The sequence below is a fragment of the Filicampus tigris genome, chromosome 1, assembly GCF_054856515.1.
Source record: "Filicampus tigris isolate MCC_2025a chromosome 1, RoL_Ftig_1.0, whole genome shotgun sequence".
NCBI classification, from domain to species: domain Eukaryota; kingdom Metazoa; phylum Chordata; class Actinopteri; order Syngnathiformes; family Syngnathidae; genus Filicampus; species Filicampus tigris.
In genome coordinates, this window is record NC_141217.1 from 3918611 (window position 1) to 3933009 (window position 14399).

General features: G+C 45.2%; 1 protein-coding gene across 3 annotated transcripts in view; it reads right to left on the reverse strand.

The window, feature by feature from the left end:
• Nucleotides 1–14399, reverse strand: part of nrp2a (neuropilin 2a) — a 60721-nt gene that overhangs the window by 26452 nt on the left and 19870 nt on the right. For all 3 annotated transcript variants that reach the window (XM_086048388.1, XM_086048384.1, XM_086048396.1), the window contains exons 4-8: nucleotides 11557–11787; nucleotides 10291–10446; nucleotides 9737–9906; nucleotides 8500–8655; nucleotides 2352–2496 (exon numbers count right to left, since the gene is read on the reverse strand). In XM_086048388.1, the coding sequence (XP_085904514.1) occupies nucleotides 2352–2496; nucleotides 8500–8655; nucleotides 9737–9906; nucleotides 10291–10446; nucleotides 11557–11787 (858 nt within the window). The remainder of the gene's footprint in view (nucleotides 1–2351; nucleotides 2497–8499; nucleotides 8656–9736; nucleotides 9907–10290; nucleotides 10447–11556; nucleotides 11788–14399) is intronic.

Genomic DNA, 14399 nt, shown 5'->3' on the forward strand with positions numbered 1-14399 from the left:
TCCTGCATATTTAATCGACCCACGTGGTCCCGGCCCGTCCCTTGTTGGCGACAGCCAATCGGTGTCGAGAACGTAATTTTCACGTCACACGCAGGTGCCACACGGGCAGACATGCCGCCAAACAAAGCAAAAATATCAAACATAAACAACTGACACACACACACGCATATCGTGGTGATAGGTGAAATAAAAACAATATAGGGCACATGTCATTGCGTCTGTGGGACCACAAGGTACACAACACTATTTCATTTTTTATTTTTTCCTTACTTAGCCGCGTGTCAGGAGTTTGGCACCTGCGTGTGACATGGTACGGGTTAAGTCCGCTCTCGACGTCGGTTGGCTGACTCCGACTGACTGATACCACGTGGGTTGATTAAATATGCAGCACGGGAACTCGGGGACGGAGGGACATAGCCCACCTCTGCTTGAGTCCCTTCCAGTGTGCCAAGCTAGCCAACACACATGAGGAATGGTTTTATTTTTATGGCCCGAGAAGAGAGCGAGCAGTGCTTTCGTAGAAATTATTTATTTATTTATTTATTGTTTTTTCTTGTTACTATTTTGCAAATGAATCGTGTTTTGGGGGATCTAAACAAGAGGTGGGCATTCCGTCAGACTGATGGAATGGTGTGTCGGTCCGCCACTGAAGGACTGTTTTGCTGACAATTGACGATCGACGGGAAACAAAAAAAGACGGACTAAGCACTGACGGAAGTGGATTTTCGCCCGTCAGTGTAATCGTAACTAACCGGGTCAAGTGCTGACAGATGGCTCAGTCGTCACTGACGGATGCCCGTTTTGCTGATGAAACATGCCCTGCCTGTCTTGTGTGTTTGTTCGCGGGAGTCCTGAGAGAGGACTGCATTGATTGGGTGCGTGCTCCTGTTTTTAATAGGATCCCTGCAGGGACTGTGATGGCCGGCTGTGATTGGCTAAGGAGGCGGAGCCAGAAGACGTCACATCACTTTGCTATGACAACACAAAACTACATTGTTTGTTTGAGTCTAATATTTTATGTATACGTATGTATTTATTTGCTTGTAAACCTTTATGGTTGTGGTTTTCTGTTAAATCTTGTCTCATGTGTTTGATTGAATGACTATACTGTATATGGAAATGCTTTGTACTTCCGGTACAGTAAGTGGCGGTATGCACCAAAGAGTTGTAATCCGCCCATGAGCCAAGAAAAAGGAGGAGGAGAAGAAGAAGAGGATGAAGGAGATGTAGAAGAAGTAGAAGAAGAAGAAGAAGAAGAAGAAGAACAAGAGCAAGAACAAGATCGAGAACAAGACAAGGAATGCGCTACTTGGATTGGATTTTATTTTCCCTTGGCCAAAATTCTGGTTAAGGTTTCTGGTTAAGTTAAGCCATTTTAAACTTTAAATTAGTGCTGTCAAGCGATTAAAATTTTCAACTAATTAATCACAAAATTTTCCATAATTGATCGTGATTACTTGTATTTTTCAACTACAATTTTTTTTACTAAGCTTGGAACAGAAATTTACTTGAGTACAATCTTGGAATTAATGTGGGAAAAAAGTATATTTCTTTTCAAAGACTGTTCTATTAGCTTTCTTTGATCCTTGAATACGATTCTTTTCCTGTAAAATAGACACAACTAATACGGTATTTGAATTTGGCTTTGCAAAGTGCGCAAATGATTTTGGATTTCAGGGAAATTTTGGATTTGCCTGCAAAGTGAGCAGAGGTCAGCTGCTTTTACCTTAACGTGTTATAAAATTGAAATATTCTCCATAGTTAACGCTTTAACTTTAAGAGCCCTACTTTAAATTAAAACTTTTGGGCATTTTAGGAGTTAAAACATTTGAAGGCAACCGCAAGTGCAATGGACTGGCAAACAGTGTATGTGAAATGGACAGACTGACGGACTAACTGACGAGCTCGCTGACAGATGGACAGGTTGATTTGGCTTGAAAAAACGATGGACTGACGAATGATGGACGGTACCCAGGCCACTATCTATTTATCTATCTATCTTCTATCTATCTATCTATCTATCTATCTATCTATCTATCTGTCAATATATTATATATATATATATATATATATAAATATATATAGGGCTCATTAGCAACCCCTCTCCCTATTTAAAAGCAGCCCCTGTTCTGTGTCGCCTGGGTCTACGAAAATTGGGAGGCATACGTAACAGCCCAAGACCTACAAAAAAGTCTCATCCCATATCATGAACCTGAGAGGAGGTCCACCACTTTTAATTTCTTTTCAACATTTGATTAATTTTCTCCATCATGTCCATGCACTTGAAGCCTTTCACCATTGCGTTGAAGCAGCAATGACAACAATGGAATGTTATGTTGTCTTCTACACACCTGTAATCTGGCATCCATAGAGCTCAAAGCGCAAGGCGATGCCGTTACGCCACGACTGTGGTCGGATACGCACAAACCGGGCTAGAACGGGCTGGGGTACGCGATTCAGCACCACCTCGGCTGGGTCCGTGTTGGCATGGAAAACCTGCAAAGAAAGGCAAAGACTATCATCACCGGATTGCTTGCTGTTGAATGTGCTCACCCTTATGCGGGTTTGTCTTATCTGTCATTTCCTCACACTTCAACGCACAGTGAACAGCTTCGCTTGGCTACACACACACACAAGCAGAAACACACGTACACACACGCAACACACACTCACACACACGTAGGCAGACCTACAGAGCAGAGACAACCCAAACATGGATCCGATGTCACTAGCCCAGCTGTCATTGTATTTTGGGGTCAAAGGTTTGGGTCTAGGAGGATGGGAAAGCGAGAGGATGGATGAGGGTTTATGATCTTAGGGTCTCACTCACACACACAGACAAGCTCTCACACACCTCTCGGTGGTGGCTGTGAGAGAGACATGACCTGACATGACCAAACGTGATTAAGCACAGGAAGTGCGCCCAGGTGGGCAGGATGTGAGGACATGAGGTATCCAACCCATCCCATAGTCAACATTCCCTCCCTCCCATTGGGTCTTTTGTGGCAGAGCGGGCCCGCACGGGTGAGAGGGCAAAAGTAGCCCGCATGCTCGGGTTACTTCCTGTTCTGGGGTAAAAAGAGTCCTGGATGCTCAAGGGGGCATTTTTTTCATGGTGGCTTTCATTGACAGACACAAATCTTCCTTTTAGAGGACCATTTCCTCTTTCCTCCATCCTCTTTGTACATCTGTGCATTGCTCATGTCGATTTAAAACCACAAACAAGCAAGTTTAGCTGAAAGTCAGTTCAGTGTAATTTATTTCATTGTGTTGTGGCCAAGCATCACAATAGAGAAGGATGGAAAGACAAACACAAAGTAAAACCATTAAGAGTGCCTGAAAATACTTGGCCATGTTGGTGGAAAGTGACCCATTTGCAATATTCTTTATTTGGAATATGCCTCTCAGACTGACAGGACATATGACAGGACTTCAAAATGTTACTCTGGGGTTTTATTTGATTTTGGGCATGGCCTGATTTAATCAAGTGGAGCTGACTGTGGTTATACACACCAGTCAGTGTTTGAACAGAAAGGTGGGCTATCTGTGCTTCGCCTGCTGCTGAATGGATGATCGGCAACCCTCGTAATTACCTAAGAGGCCAAACAGTGGATGTGAGCTCTATGGGGGTTATGCAAACACCCACACACGCTTACACAAAGGCAAGGGATTTGTCGCTCCCAGATACTTGGAACAAACAGTTGTGGGGTGGAAAGACAAGAAAAACGAAAAAAAACAACAACAGGCATGAGACGTCAGACGAATCCTTGAAAGCAGGCGAAGAGCAAGGATCACCATGTAAGAAAGTCGAATGGAGGGCAGCAACTCTAAAGTACGCATACCCTTCCAAATAAAGTCTGGGAAGTCCGGATTATCACCAAAAGATTATGATCGGTGATTATCCTAGCGTGTATGCAGAGTGAAAATCGTGAATGTTGAATAGGTTCAATATTTCTGATCAGAAATCCTAATGCGTGTGTGGTCAACACCGAGTTCAGTCAGCCCAGAGACTCCCTGATTGTTGACGTGAGACTGAAAGATTGCCAATTAGGAAGGGACCTGAGGCTTGTGCTGTTGTCGACCACAAATAGAGAAGCAACTGGATATGTCTATGTCTGTAATATATACATGCAACCGGGTCACTGGCTTTGAAGGAGAGAGCGCCGACTGGCGAGCTAAAAGCCCGGGCTGCCAGCTCATTGTCCAGTACCCTCTTTGAAGGCTCAGAGCAGTAAGGTTTTACTAAGGTACAATCACGCAGCTCTAGCTGGCAAACGTTACAGATATATGGAGTATTTGTATAATGTGTTTCACAAGTTGCTCATCATGGTTATGGGTGTATGTGTGGTGTGCTGGGTTGGTCATTTAGAGTAAATCACACACTACACCGGTAGTAAGCACACACAATGCCGAAAGTTCTTCTTGCTCACCTTAAAAAAAAAATAAATAAAAAAGAAAAGAAAAGAAAAATGTGTTATGCATGCACTGTGCTTATCTTGATCGGAAAAAAAGAAAACAGGCATGGAAGAGGATGGGGAGGGGCAAGTGGGAAGCATTGCACAATGAGCAGCTTCATCACTGGGGCAGGAAATAAACTATCAGCGCATTAAATGGCAAATTAGCTGGGATTTCCATTAATATGGATGACGAGAAAGTTTCATAATGTGGTCATGGAAAAGGGGACAGCAGGCATGGGAGCAAAAAGTGATCCAAAATGCCTACCGTATCCAATGACCATATCTGGGATTTTCTTGCCCTTCACTACTGGCTATGCATCAAAATATTAGCACCATGGGATATCTAAAACAGATTAGCTCTGAAGAAGCGAGAGCAGGGAAGACAACCTCGGAAAAGAAGAGGAGACAGGGGAGACACAAAGACAATGGATGGTTCAGTTTGCTCCGCTTCCTCCTGTCTATTGTCACAACACCCGACCCCGGGGCTTCAAACGTTAAAGGTCATTGCCTCTAGGAAGCAGATGGTTGCTCATTGACTAACTTGTTGATGAGGGTGGTGTCACTTTTTAAATCAAGCACTTCAGAGACAGGAACATTTAGGTTTAAAACGCTTCGCTTTAATCTGCCTGACGACTGGGGTGCGGTTCCAGCTTGTGTCACATGCAGGCGAGGTGAGTTGAATAATTAAAGCGGCCATGTTGTGTCTCCTAGCGTGGAGAGTCATGAAAATATAACGAAGCAGCGCTCGCTATGGAAAACTCAGCACACACACACACGTAGGCTGCATGCAACGGCCAGACTGGGTGTGGACCATCGGTATTTAACTATTGATGACCTTTGTGGAAAATAAGGTCACCACGGAAGGTGTGTATGTGCGTGTGTTACGATGCACATCCTTTGAAGATCAACTGTGGTGGGCCAGTCAAACAATCACCTCAATGCAGAGACCTAATTTCAGAAAATGTTGTTAGCGCTCTGGAAAATGCTGTGTTTACGCACATCACATCTTAATTCATTTAGCATTCCAGCATTTCTCACACTTGTGAGTCCGTGTCTGGCCTGTGCAGCCTGAGCAGTGCTCTCTCCAGAGCTGACTGAGTACACCACGGGGAGCCGTGACGACATAACACATTATCAAACTGATGTTTCACTCATTTGTGTTTTTCCTCCATCTTTCTTTGTCAATGCAGTCCTCCCAGGTCCCCTCCCAGCTTCTTTCTGCCCCCATTTGTTTCCTCTTTCTCAGCCTGTTCAGCCATGACCTCCACTCCTCTCCCTTCCTCGTGCTTGCTATGAAGATGTTGACAGCAGGAACTGGTTCCAGCTGGCCGCTTGCTGCTCTGGGGCCTGAGATGGACTGGGTGAATGTTGTACGCACGCAAGTATGTGAACGTAAGTGTACGTGGGCTAACATCTCATGAGGAATGAGATTCCATGTGCGAATGGTGTGATTTTAAATCAACGTGTAACATGGGTGTCAGATGGACAATGTGTCGTAACAAAGACAGTCATAAAAACACAGGCTGATAAGCGCGCGCGCACACACCCACCCACACACACGTAGATTAGTAAAACAAGCTTTCACTTGTGCAAGCCTCCAAAACCACAATATGCTCTTGAGCACTGTGCTAAATGACAATTACAGAAGTAAAATCCTCGTCATTACAGGACCCCCTGGCAGAAAATGAGCTTCAACCACTTAAGGGCTCTTTGGGGAGCTTAGGACGGCTAACCGGGAGTTTGTACTCCGCGAATGATGGATTAGCAGTCACAGTAGATTTGACTGTGGCCCGTGGGAACCACGGGAGGAACCTGGCTGGCGACGAGAATCAAAAGTGCTGCTTCAGTCAGATCATTTTTGGTCGCATGAATTTAGGTTGAAGTCAGTTTATTCATTTGGAACGTTACAGCTAAATAAAATATAATTAGGTCATTTTTGGAAGCTCAGAAAGATGAGCAAAGGCTCAGATTAAAACGAGGCAGACATCATCTCTCTCCAGACGTTGCGTTGAGGGGTTCTAACAAACTGCACCAATGTAGTTGCTTCTTACTGAGTCAAATCCACGTTTAACTCAGTAATCTCCACAACTGATACCCCCCACCAGCCCCACCCAAACTAATCAGTGGCCAGCGCAGAAGGGGTCTATGTTGTTAAATGAACGTGTGTGTGCGTGTGTGTGTGTGTGTGTGTCTGTGGATTAACCCTTCCACAGCGCCACCATCCCCCTCAACAACCTACATTTTCCTACTAAAAAGCCACGGTGACCTCAACCCAGATATGAGGAATGGAGACCAATGCGCCGTGACAACATCCTGGACCGCACATACATTTATACATAAAGTTGTATATGTTCGAGTGTGGCAATGATGACAGATAACACACCCAGAAGAAGGGCACACAGAGGACTCCATTGTACTTGTTGTTGTGTTGTTTCGCCATTTCTCAGTATCTCCATCTTTTCCTCCTTCCCATAACCTCTTTTTTGCTACATGACTAATGTCAAGGTCCGGGTATACAAGCTCTATTGTAATGTAACAAGTTTGTGTCGCTCTTGAAGCGAGGCTCTGTTTCCACCAAAAAGTATGTTTGGCACGGTACACAGTTGTTCTGCCTTTCAATTGTCAAACCTTGTGATTTGCACAATTTGTACTATTGCTTCTACTACTATACCAGGTATGGGATACTGGCGGCCCGTGGGCTGTATAGTGAAAAAATTGTTTTTGGAACACAAAGAATCCCCCCGCAAAAAAAAACAAACACATTGATAAAAATTCAACATACGGTTTTCCACAAAAAAAGGTGAGAAATGCAGGGGGGGGGGTCATTTTGGTGTAATCTCAGAAAAACTGAAAAAATTCAAAACTGAAAAACACTGAAAAAAAATTATAAATTGGACAATATGTGAATTTGCGGGTACCGAACTGTGACTATGCAGGGGTCGACTGTCGTTTTAAGTTGTAATATCACCAATCACCACTAGATGTTCAGCAGTTTTGTGCCTTCAGTGAATGGTCATTTTTATGCACAAAAACCCTTTGCACTGGAAAAAAAAAATTGCTGTATGAGGATATTTTGTTGTTTGCTTCAAACCCTTAGTTGTTGTGTTCGGATAGTGGATATTTTATATATGCATTGAAAAATGTAATATCAAAATATATTAACAGCAAGTATTTTCCACGTATGCAGGTATTTTGTCTATATTTAAAATAGCATTTTTGTAATACTGTACATCTGGTTAGGAAGTGTGTGGGCTTATGTGTTACTGGGAAACACTTACGAAAAATTATGGGCCCCGCCCACATTTAATTTGCCCACCCCTGTACTATACTGTTTGGTTGGGGTACCAACCAAAGTGGTACAGTGCACATTGCTGATGGCAGAGCTGGGCAGTCAGTCTATGTGACGGACGGGTCTGTTCATTCGCCTATGACGGATGCCCGCTTTGCTGACGGTTGACGAATGACAGGTAAAATTTTAAAGTAGACCGACTACGCATAGTTGGAAGCCCATGTATTTAATCCGTCTTTCGTCTGTAGTCCGTCTTTAGTCTACTTTTCGCGGCGAGGCTTCGATCAGCCTCAGCGCAGGGAGGAAAATAGCGAGTTGTTGTTGCTTGGGGGACAGATTTGAGTGAGGGACCAGGCTGTGAACAGGCTTCCAATGGCGCAGAGAGTCACTGTGAGTCACTCTTTCTGTCCGGGGCGGGGGGATTGCTATTGAAATTTGCAGTCGGAATCGCTGACGGAAGCCTGTTTAAAATCAGAGGCAGCCTATAGGCGGGTTTTATAGATGGAAGGGTACCCACGCTGCAGAAGGATGACGAATAATGTCCAGCTCTGGTTGATGGATTCAACAGAGAACTTATCACTTATGGGTCGAAATAAATGTTAATATTTCAATAGATTTGAATATCCATTTTCCTCCTAAAACAAAAGTTTTTGTAATAAATAACCAGTGAAAAAAACGCACATATAGAATATAACGTATATGAGCTGTCATCCATTTTTGTCGTGTGAATTGTATGCACATGCGTTTATATACCTTGTGGTTCTTGCCATGCCGATAGATCATCCAGTCCTCCCCGTTGGTGCTGACCTCCAGCTTGAAGGTGGTGACGTAGTAAGACTTTTGTGTCTCTTTGGAAATGGCCCCTTGGGTGGAAATGCCCGTCAACACCTTCAGGAAGTGGAGGTCAACCTTGAGGAAAGAGGCAAAGGGAACACTGAATATAAAATATGTTTTGTTTTCTTAACAGAGAATGATACATGGGAGAGGAGCAACTTTAAAGCGTCTTGTGGGTTGGTGTGATACACAGAATTGATGTAAATAACAAAGACAACCATCCGCTGTTTCTACTTTTCATGCAGACAGCAGCGGATAGACGGCGCACAGGAAACTGCGGTGGCGATCGCGTCCGAGCAATGTCATGTGGAAATGAAGGAGAACGCTGGATGCAGCGTCAATGGCATAATATTTGAATGGGCTTGTCTGAAGCGCCTTCATCGATCACACCGCTCTGCCCTGCACATCTACAGCATATAAATAAAAATACAGTATACAGTATAAGGTGTGTGAGCATTAGGAGCACTTCCTTATCATCAGTTTGTATTTCCTTGTCACTGCTGCTTTGTGCATTTTTATCATGGAGACATTTTATTTCTATATTGTGTTTTCATTGCGGGCTGCACGGTAGTCGACCAGTTAGCACGTCTGCCTCACAGTGCAGAGGTCGTGTGTTCGAATTCAGCCCCGGCCTTCCCATGTGGAGTTTGCCGTCCCCGTGCCTGCGCGGTGTTTCTCCGGGTATCCGGTTTCCTCCCACATTCCAAAAACATGCATGGTAGGTTAATTGGACACTCTAAATTGCCCCTAGGTGTGATTGTGAGTGCGAATGTTTGTTTGTCTCTGTGTGCCCTGCGATTGGCTGGCAACCAATTCGGTGTGTCCCCCACCCACTGCCCGTACACAGCTGGGATGGGCACCAGCCTCCCCGCGACCTTTGTGAGGACAAGCGGTATAGATAATGGATGGATGGATGTTTTCATTGCCTTTTTTAAGTTTCTGAGCAAGCAGTATTAAGCAAAAACTTAATCTCTCAGTGAATAAACCATGAATTTTAATAACAAAATGTCAACATCCGTAGGAGGTGACTGTGTGTGAAGATGAAAAATTTGGCACTGATTGGAATTTTGGGTCCCTTGGTGGTAAAGTAGAAGTGTGTCAAAACACAGTATTCTGCACAATAAAACTCTGCACATGGAAAGGTGCATTGTCAGACCTGGATGTACTCTTTGTTGCTGTCCTCTGAGGGCGTCCAGGCGTTGTCGTGGTTGTTGAGGCGAGCCTGACGCGGCAACCAGCGGTTGTCGTAGAAGCTTGTGGAGGCGCTGATCTGGTCATCACTGATCTTCCCCGTCTCCATGCCGAGTGCTACGCTACAGTGAAACGCTGACAGAGGGAAAGAAATGGGAATTCAGTTGTCAGTCATGGAAGGGTGAATAGAATGGCAGATGGGGGCAAGACGTAGCAGATTATCAACCTGGAAGATATGAGTGAAAAGCATCAGAGAAAATGGACAAATAGAGTCAGAAGAAGTCAATTGAGGTGGCGTTACTGTAATTTAAATTCTAAGAAAAACAGAGCTTCCTAAAGGGGTCAACTCCAGGATTGTGTTAGGGCAGGCCTCACTGAGGGTGAGGTGTAGAAAGAAAAATGAGTGTCGGAAGATGGTGCAGAAATAGAGATTTAATAAGAGCAGGTAAACACACCTGCCAAGCCCAAACAAACACATACGCACACAATTAGAGAGACAGGGAGACATCCTGCACTCACAGTCGCTGACTTCTTTACGAGTCATGTTGTAACGGGCAGAGAAGCCATCTTTGGCCACCGCCATGTCCGTGTGGAAGGAAAGTGATAGCAGCCCAGAGGACGACTGAATCTCTGGAGGGATCTTTGTACCACAGTACCGCCCGATCAGCGGGGACACTGCAGGAAAACAAATCACGTTAGTCAGCTAACTTCTTTCTTTCATTGATTTTAAAACAACACCGGACTTTTAGTTTGCTTGAGTCAGAGCTTTGAGGATATACTACAGAAGAAATGGGTTTTTATTCTGCTTAGTGATGGCTAATGAGGTGCCACCATTGCCACACCCATCAGCCCATCTTCCTTCCTCCTGATTCCCTCTCCATCTGTGTGTCTTAGCCGGACCCCAGCAGGGGGACTGGAATCCCCGCCTTAATGCAAGCTGCTCTGGGATCATCCGCATGCGCGCGCACACCAAGCCAGTGAGGATTACAGTAGTCTCGAGATGTGCTCCCTTGCCAGACGGCAAATTCTTCACTCTTCCAGCTTGTCTGCCAAGACCCTTTCACGCCTGAGGACTAGGCTCACTGGAACTGGGTTAGGGTATAATTTGCACCTAATTCTCCTTCTTTGAATGTCCGCAACTACCTGAGCTCCCAATATCAAAGCTATATGTAATTGAAAAATGAAATCCATGTCAATCCCTTTTTAGGACCCAAACATGGAATTATTAGGGCAAAGCAGTCCATTGCCTCAGATTTTTTAAATAAAAGGGAAGAGAAGGGAAATGGATGAGTGTGAGGAGCAAAAGTGCCATTTAGTCACACTAATGCGGTTTTCATCAGTGACACAGCAGCAATTGCTCTTTGGTGGTAACTATCAAAGCGCTTTATAACAACTGTTTTTGGTTTGCCATTTCCTGACATTGAGCACCGCTCCTTGGAGCCAAAGAGAGTCCCATCACGACACTCACGCTCATCCGGGGTAGGAAGGAAACAAAAGGTGCTCAGGAGTAAGGACATTGCAGATAGGAAGGCGCTGATAAAGCACCTTCATATGCGGGGAAGAGGGGCATGAGAAAGGGCTGCTCCTTTGGGATGTCCAAGCACTTTCGGATGCCAGTGTGAAATAAGGTTTCCTATATGTAACCCAAAGGACTGGAGGGCAAGGCTAGACATCAAAGCGAGCGCTTCCTGAGAGAATGCCCGTGTGTGAATGTGGAAATGCCGTGAGGTTGCATGTGCTTGCAGCGCGGAAATGAATTTGAATCTTCACTTTAAGAGCACTTACCTTGCGGCAAGCCGTCCCACACGTCCAACCAGTCGTATTTGCAGTCACCCTCTCCCACCAACAGCGGGTCGTTCTCCAGGTCAAAGGTAAGGAACGTGAGGCTGATTTCCATGTTGGCCGGAGCAATGATCATGTACGAGCACTCCAGATTGTGGGGGTATTTATCAGGGAAGCCCGGTGACTCAATCATTGCGGAACTGCTGGTGAAATTGCGGAAGCAGAATTCTGACCCTGAGACAGAGAGGAGAAGCCATCTGTCATAAATGAACATAGGGATCAGAAAAGAGAAACAGATCAAATGCAAGAAACATCTGACTTGCAGATGAAGTTCCTCCCTAACATCTTACAGTGTGTCCACTGTTACGCATGACAAGAAGACAAAAGCTCCCCGCCCCACCCCCATCGGCGTCCAAACCTGCCAGTCATGAGCACTTTGACACAGCACCATGCTGTTTTCAGCAACTTCTGCATCCTAAAATGCAATTACATTGCTTCAAGATGTGACGGAAAGATCTGTTACTCATTCCAGGCCTGAAACGCTCGCAAGCAAATGCGTCTTTTAACAGAAGGTAATTTGACACGCATCGTTTTGAGGACCTCAGTAGTGCCTCTGACTTCTGAGCTTTTGCATACATTCAAAGTAAATGTTCTCAAATGCTCCCTATACTCTCTCTTTCTCAGGCTCTCCCTTTTCTCGAGAAGTCAAACATACCACAGACCTTGTGTAATGGCTCTAAGTGAGCCCTTTGCGGCAGCTCCTCATTAGCTATGCAGATTTATGCAGCCCAGGCCACAGTGTGGCTCACCTTGAGCGTCTGCAGCTGCACCACTCCTACCATCTACCCATCGGCCCTTCCAGTGTTCGTAGGAGTGCGTCTAGAATGAGTTGATTCGCAAGCCTCTGCTATATTCACCCTAAACCTTCATCTCTTTCCACCTCAGATTATTTGGTCGCATCCTATGCTTCTTTCTGTATTTTACAATGATGAAGATGATGAGTAAAATGTAAGATTTTCTGATTCTACTTTTAGCAACTTGTGCCTAATAGACGGAGAAAAGGCCAGCGAGTTAATAGCCACATCCAAATGTATAAAACCAGCATCAGGCGCTCAGACATGTTAACAGCACATTCCTACAGCAGCATTCCAACAAGGCACCAGTCTTTATTATCAGGCAGACCTATAAAAGTGGCGGGGTTGGCTGGCTCTTACCCCACTGCTCCCGTCTGCACTTGATAATGGCAGAGGACCCACCTTATTTAGCCCACGGACGAGTGAACAAGTTCGCAAGACCAACGCCGCATTTCCTGTTTTCCACTATTACCGATTGTGCTTGAAGCACAATGTGGTATTCCCATGTAATTGCTGGTCTAATGACCTAAAGCAACAGTAATTGCTATATTCTCCTGTGCGTTTTCCAAGGCAGTCCTGATGTTATGAGTCGTATGCTGCTGTATCCAAACACCCTGAAGGTCATCTATATTCAAGTCAGGCCAGAATGCCACACCCGCCATGCTGAGCATACACTCTAAAAGCAGTTGGGTTCAAAATAACACAATTTTGTGGTCAAAAATTGACTGACCCACTACTTGAGTTAATTTGACCAAACGTTCTGCATTGTTTTTGCCGAAAACAACCCCAAAAATGGATAGTTTTGTACAAAATAACCCCCGAAATGTGTGCTGTTTTGTACAAAACAACGCAAGAAGATGGGTCAAATTGACCCAATTAGTGGATCGGTCCACTTTTGACCCAAATTATGTTAATTTGAAGCCAACTGTTTTTAGGGTGTATTCAAAGCCACCCGTCTCCCGCTTATCTGGGGTCAGTCTGTTGGGGCAGCAGACTAAGCAGACGAGCTTGGACTTTCCCCTTCCCTTCATCCAGTGCTTCCTGGCTTATTCCACTCTGAGTTCCTCACCCAAAGGGAGAACCCAGACCCAATGCACAGGAATCCCCTTTTGGGTACTTGTATTTGTGATCTTGTTTTTTTTTTGGGCACTACCCACAGCTCGTGAACATGGATCGACCAGTAAAGTGAGAGCGCCACCTTTCGGCTTTGCTCCACCTTCACCACGACAGACCGATGCAGAGTCCACTGGTCCACAACCTGGACGAAAACCACACTGCTCCTTTTGAATCTGACATTCTTTTCTATCCCAAATCTCTGAAAAGACCTGATCAGGGAGACGAAGGAGGGTGATACCCCTGTAGTAAGATCACACCCTCCTTTTTAATAAAGCCCCAGGCTACCAATTAAGCGGAACCGTCCTTAATGTGCATGCGACGATGCAGCGGCATGTCATCCAGGCGGGACAAACAATTCAGATGAACCTAACGTACAATGTCCACGCAGGAAGGCCTGAGTTGAGAGTTGAACCCGGCACCTCAGAACTGTGAGGCAGATGTGCTCCCCATGCTGCCTGCATGCTGGTAATGATCAGCAAGAGGGAGGCAATATCTACAACAGGCAAGTGCGTGCGCGAGATTGCAAAGTTCTCATGTGTGAGTCACATGTTACTGTATGTGAGGGCCTTTGCTTGTTTTTCTCTTTGATTAACATCCTAGTGTTTTCTTCTTTGCCACTGGCAGTTTTTTGTTTCGGTGGATGTGCAGCATGTGAGGTGAGTGCGTGACAGCTACTCAGTGTGTGTGAGACCTAGTAACACAGTGGCCTTGTTTCTTACTGGGTCACAAATCAGCAGTCTGGAGTGGCGAAAACTTCAATATGAGCACAGCTTGACTCCATGTCTCCGAGCGCAGTGCTCCACTGTGATTGTATTTTCCAGATGATGTGCACCAACTGGTCACTATGCTTGCACCACACACTGTGCATGGGTGCCT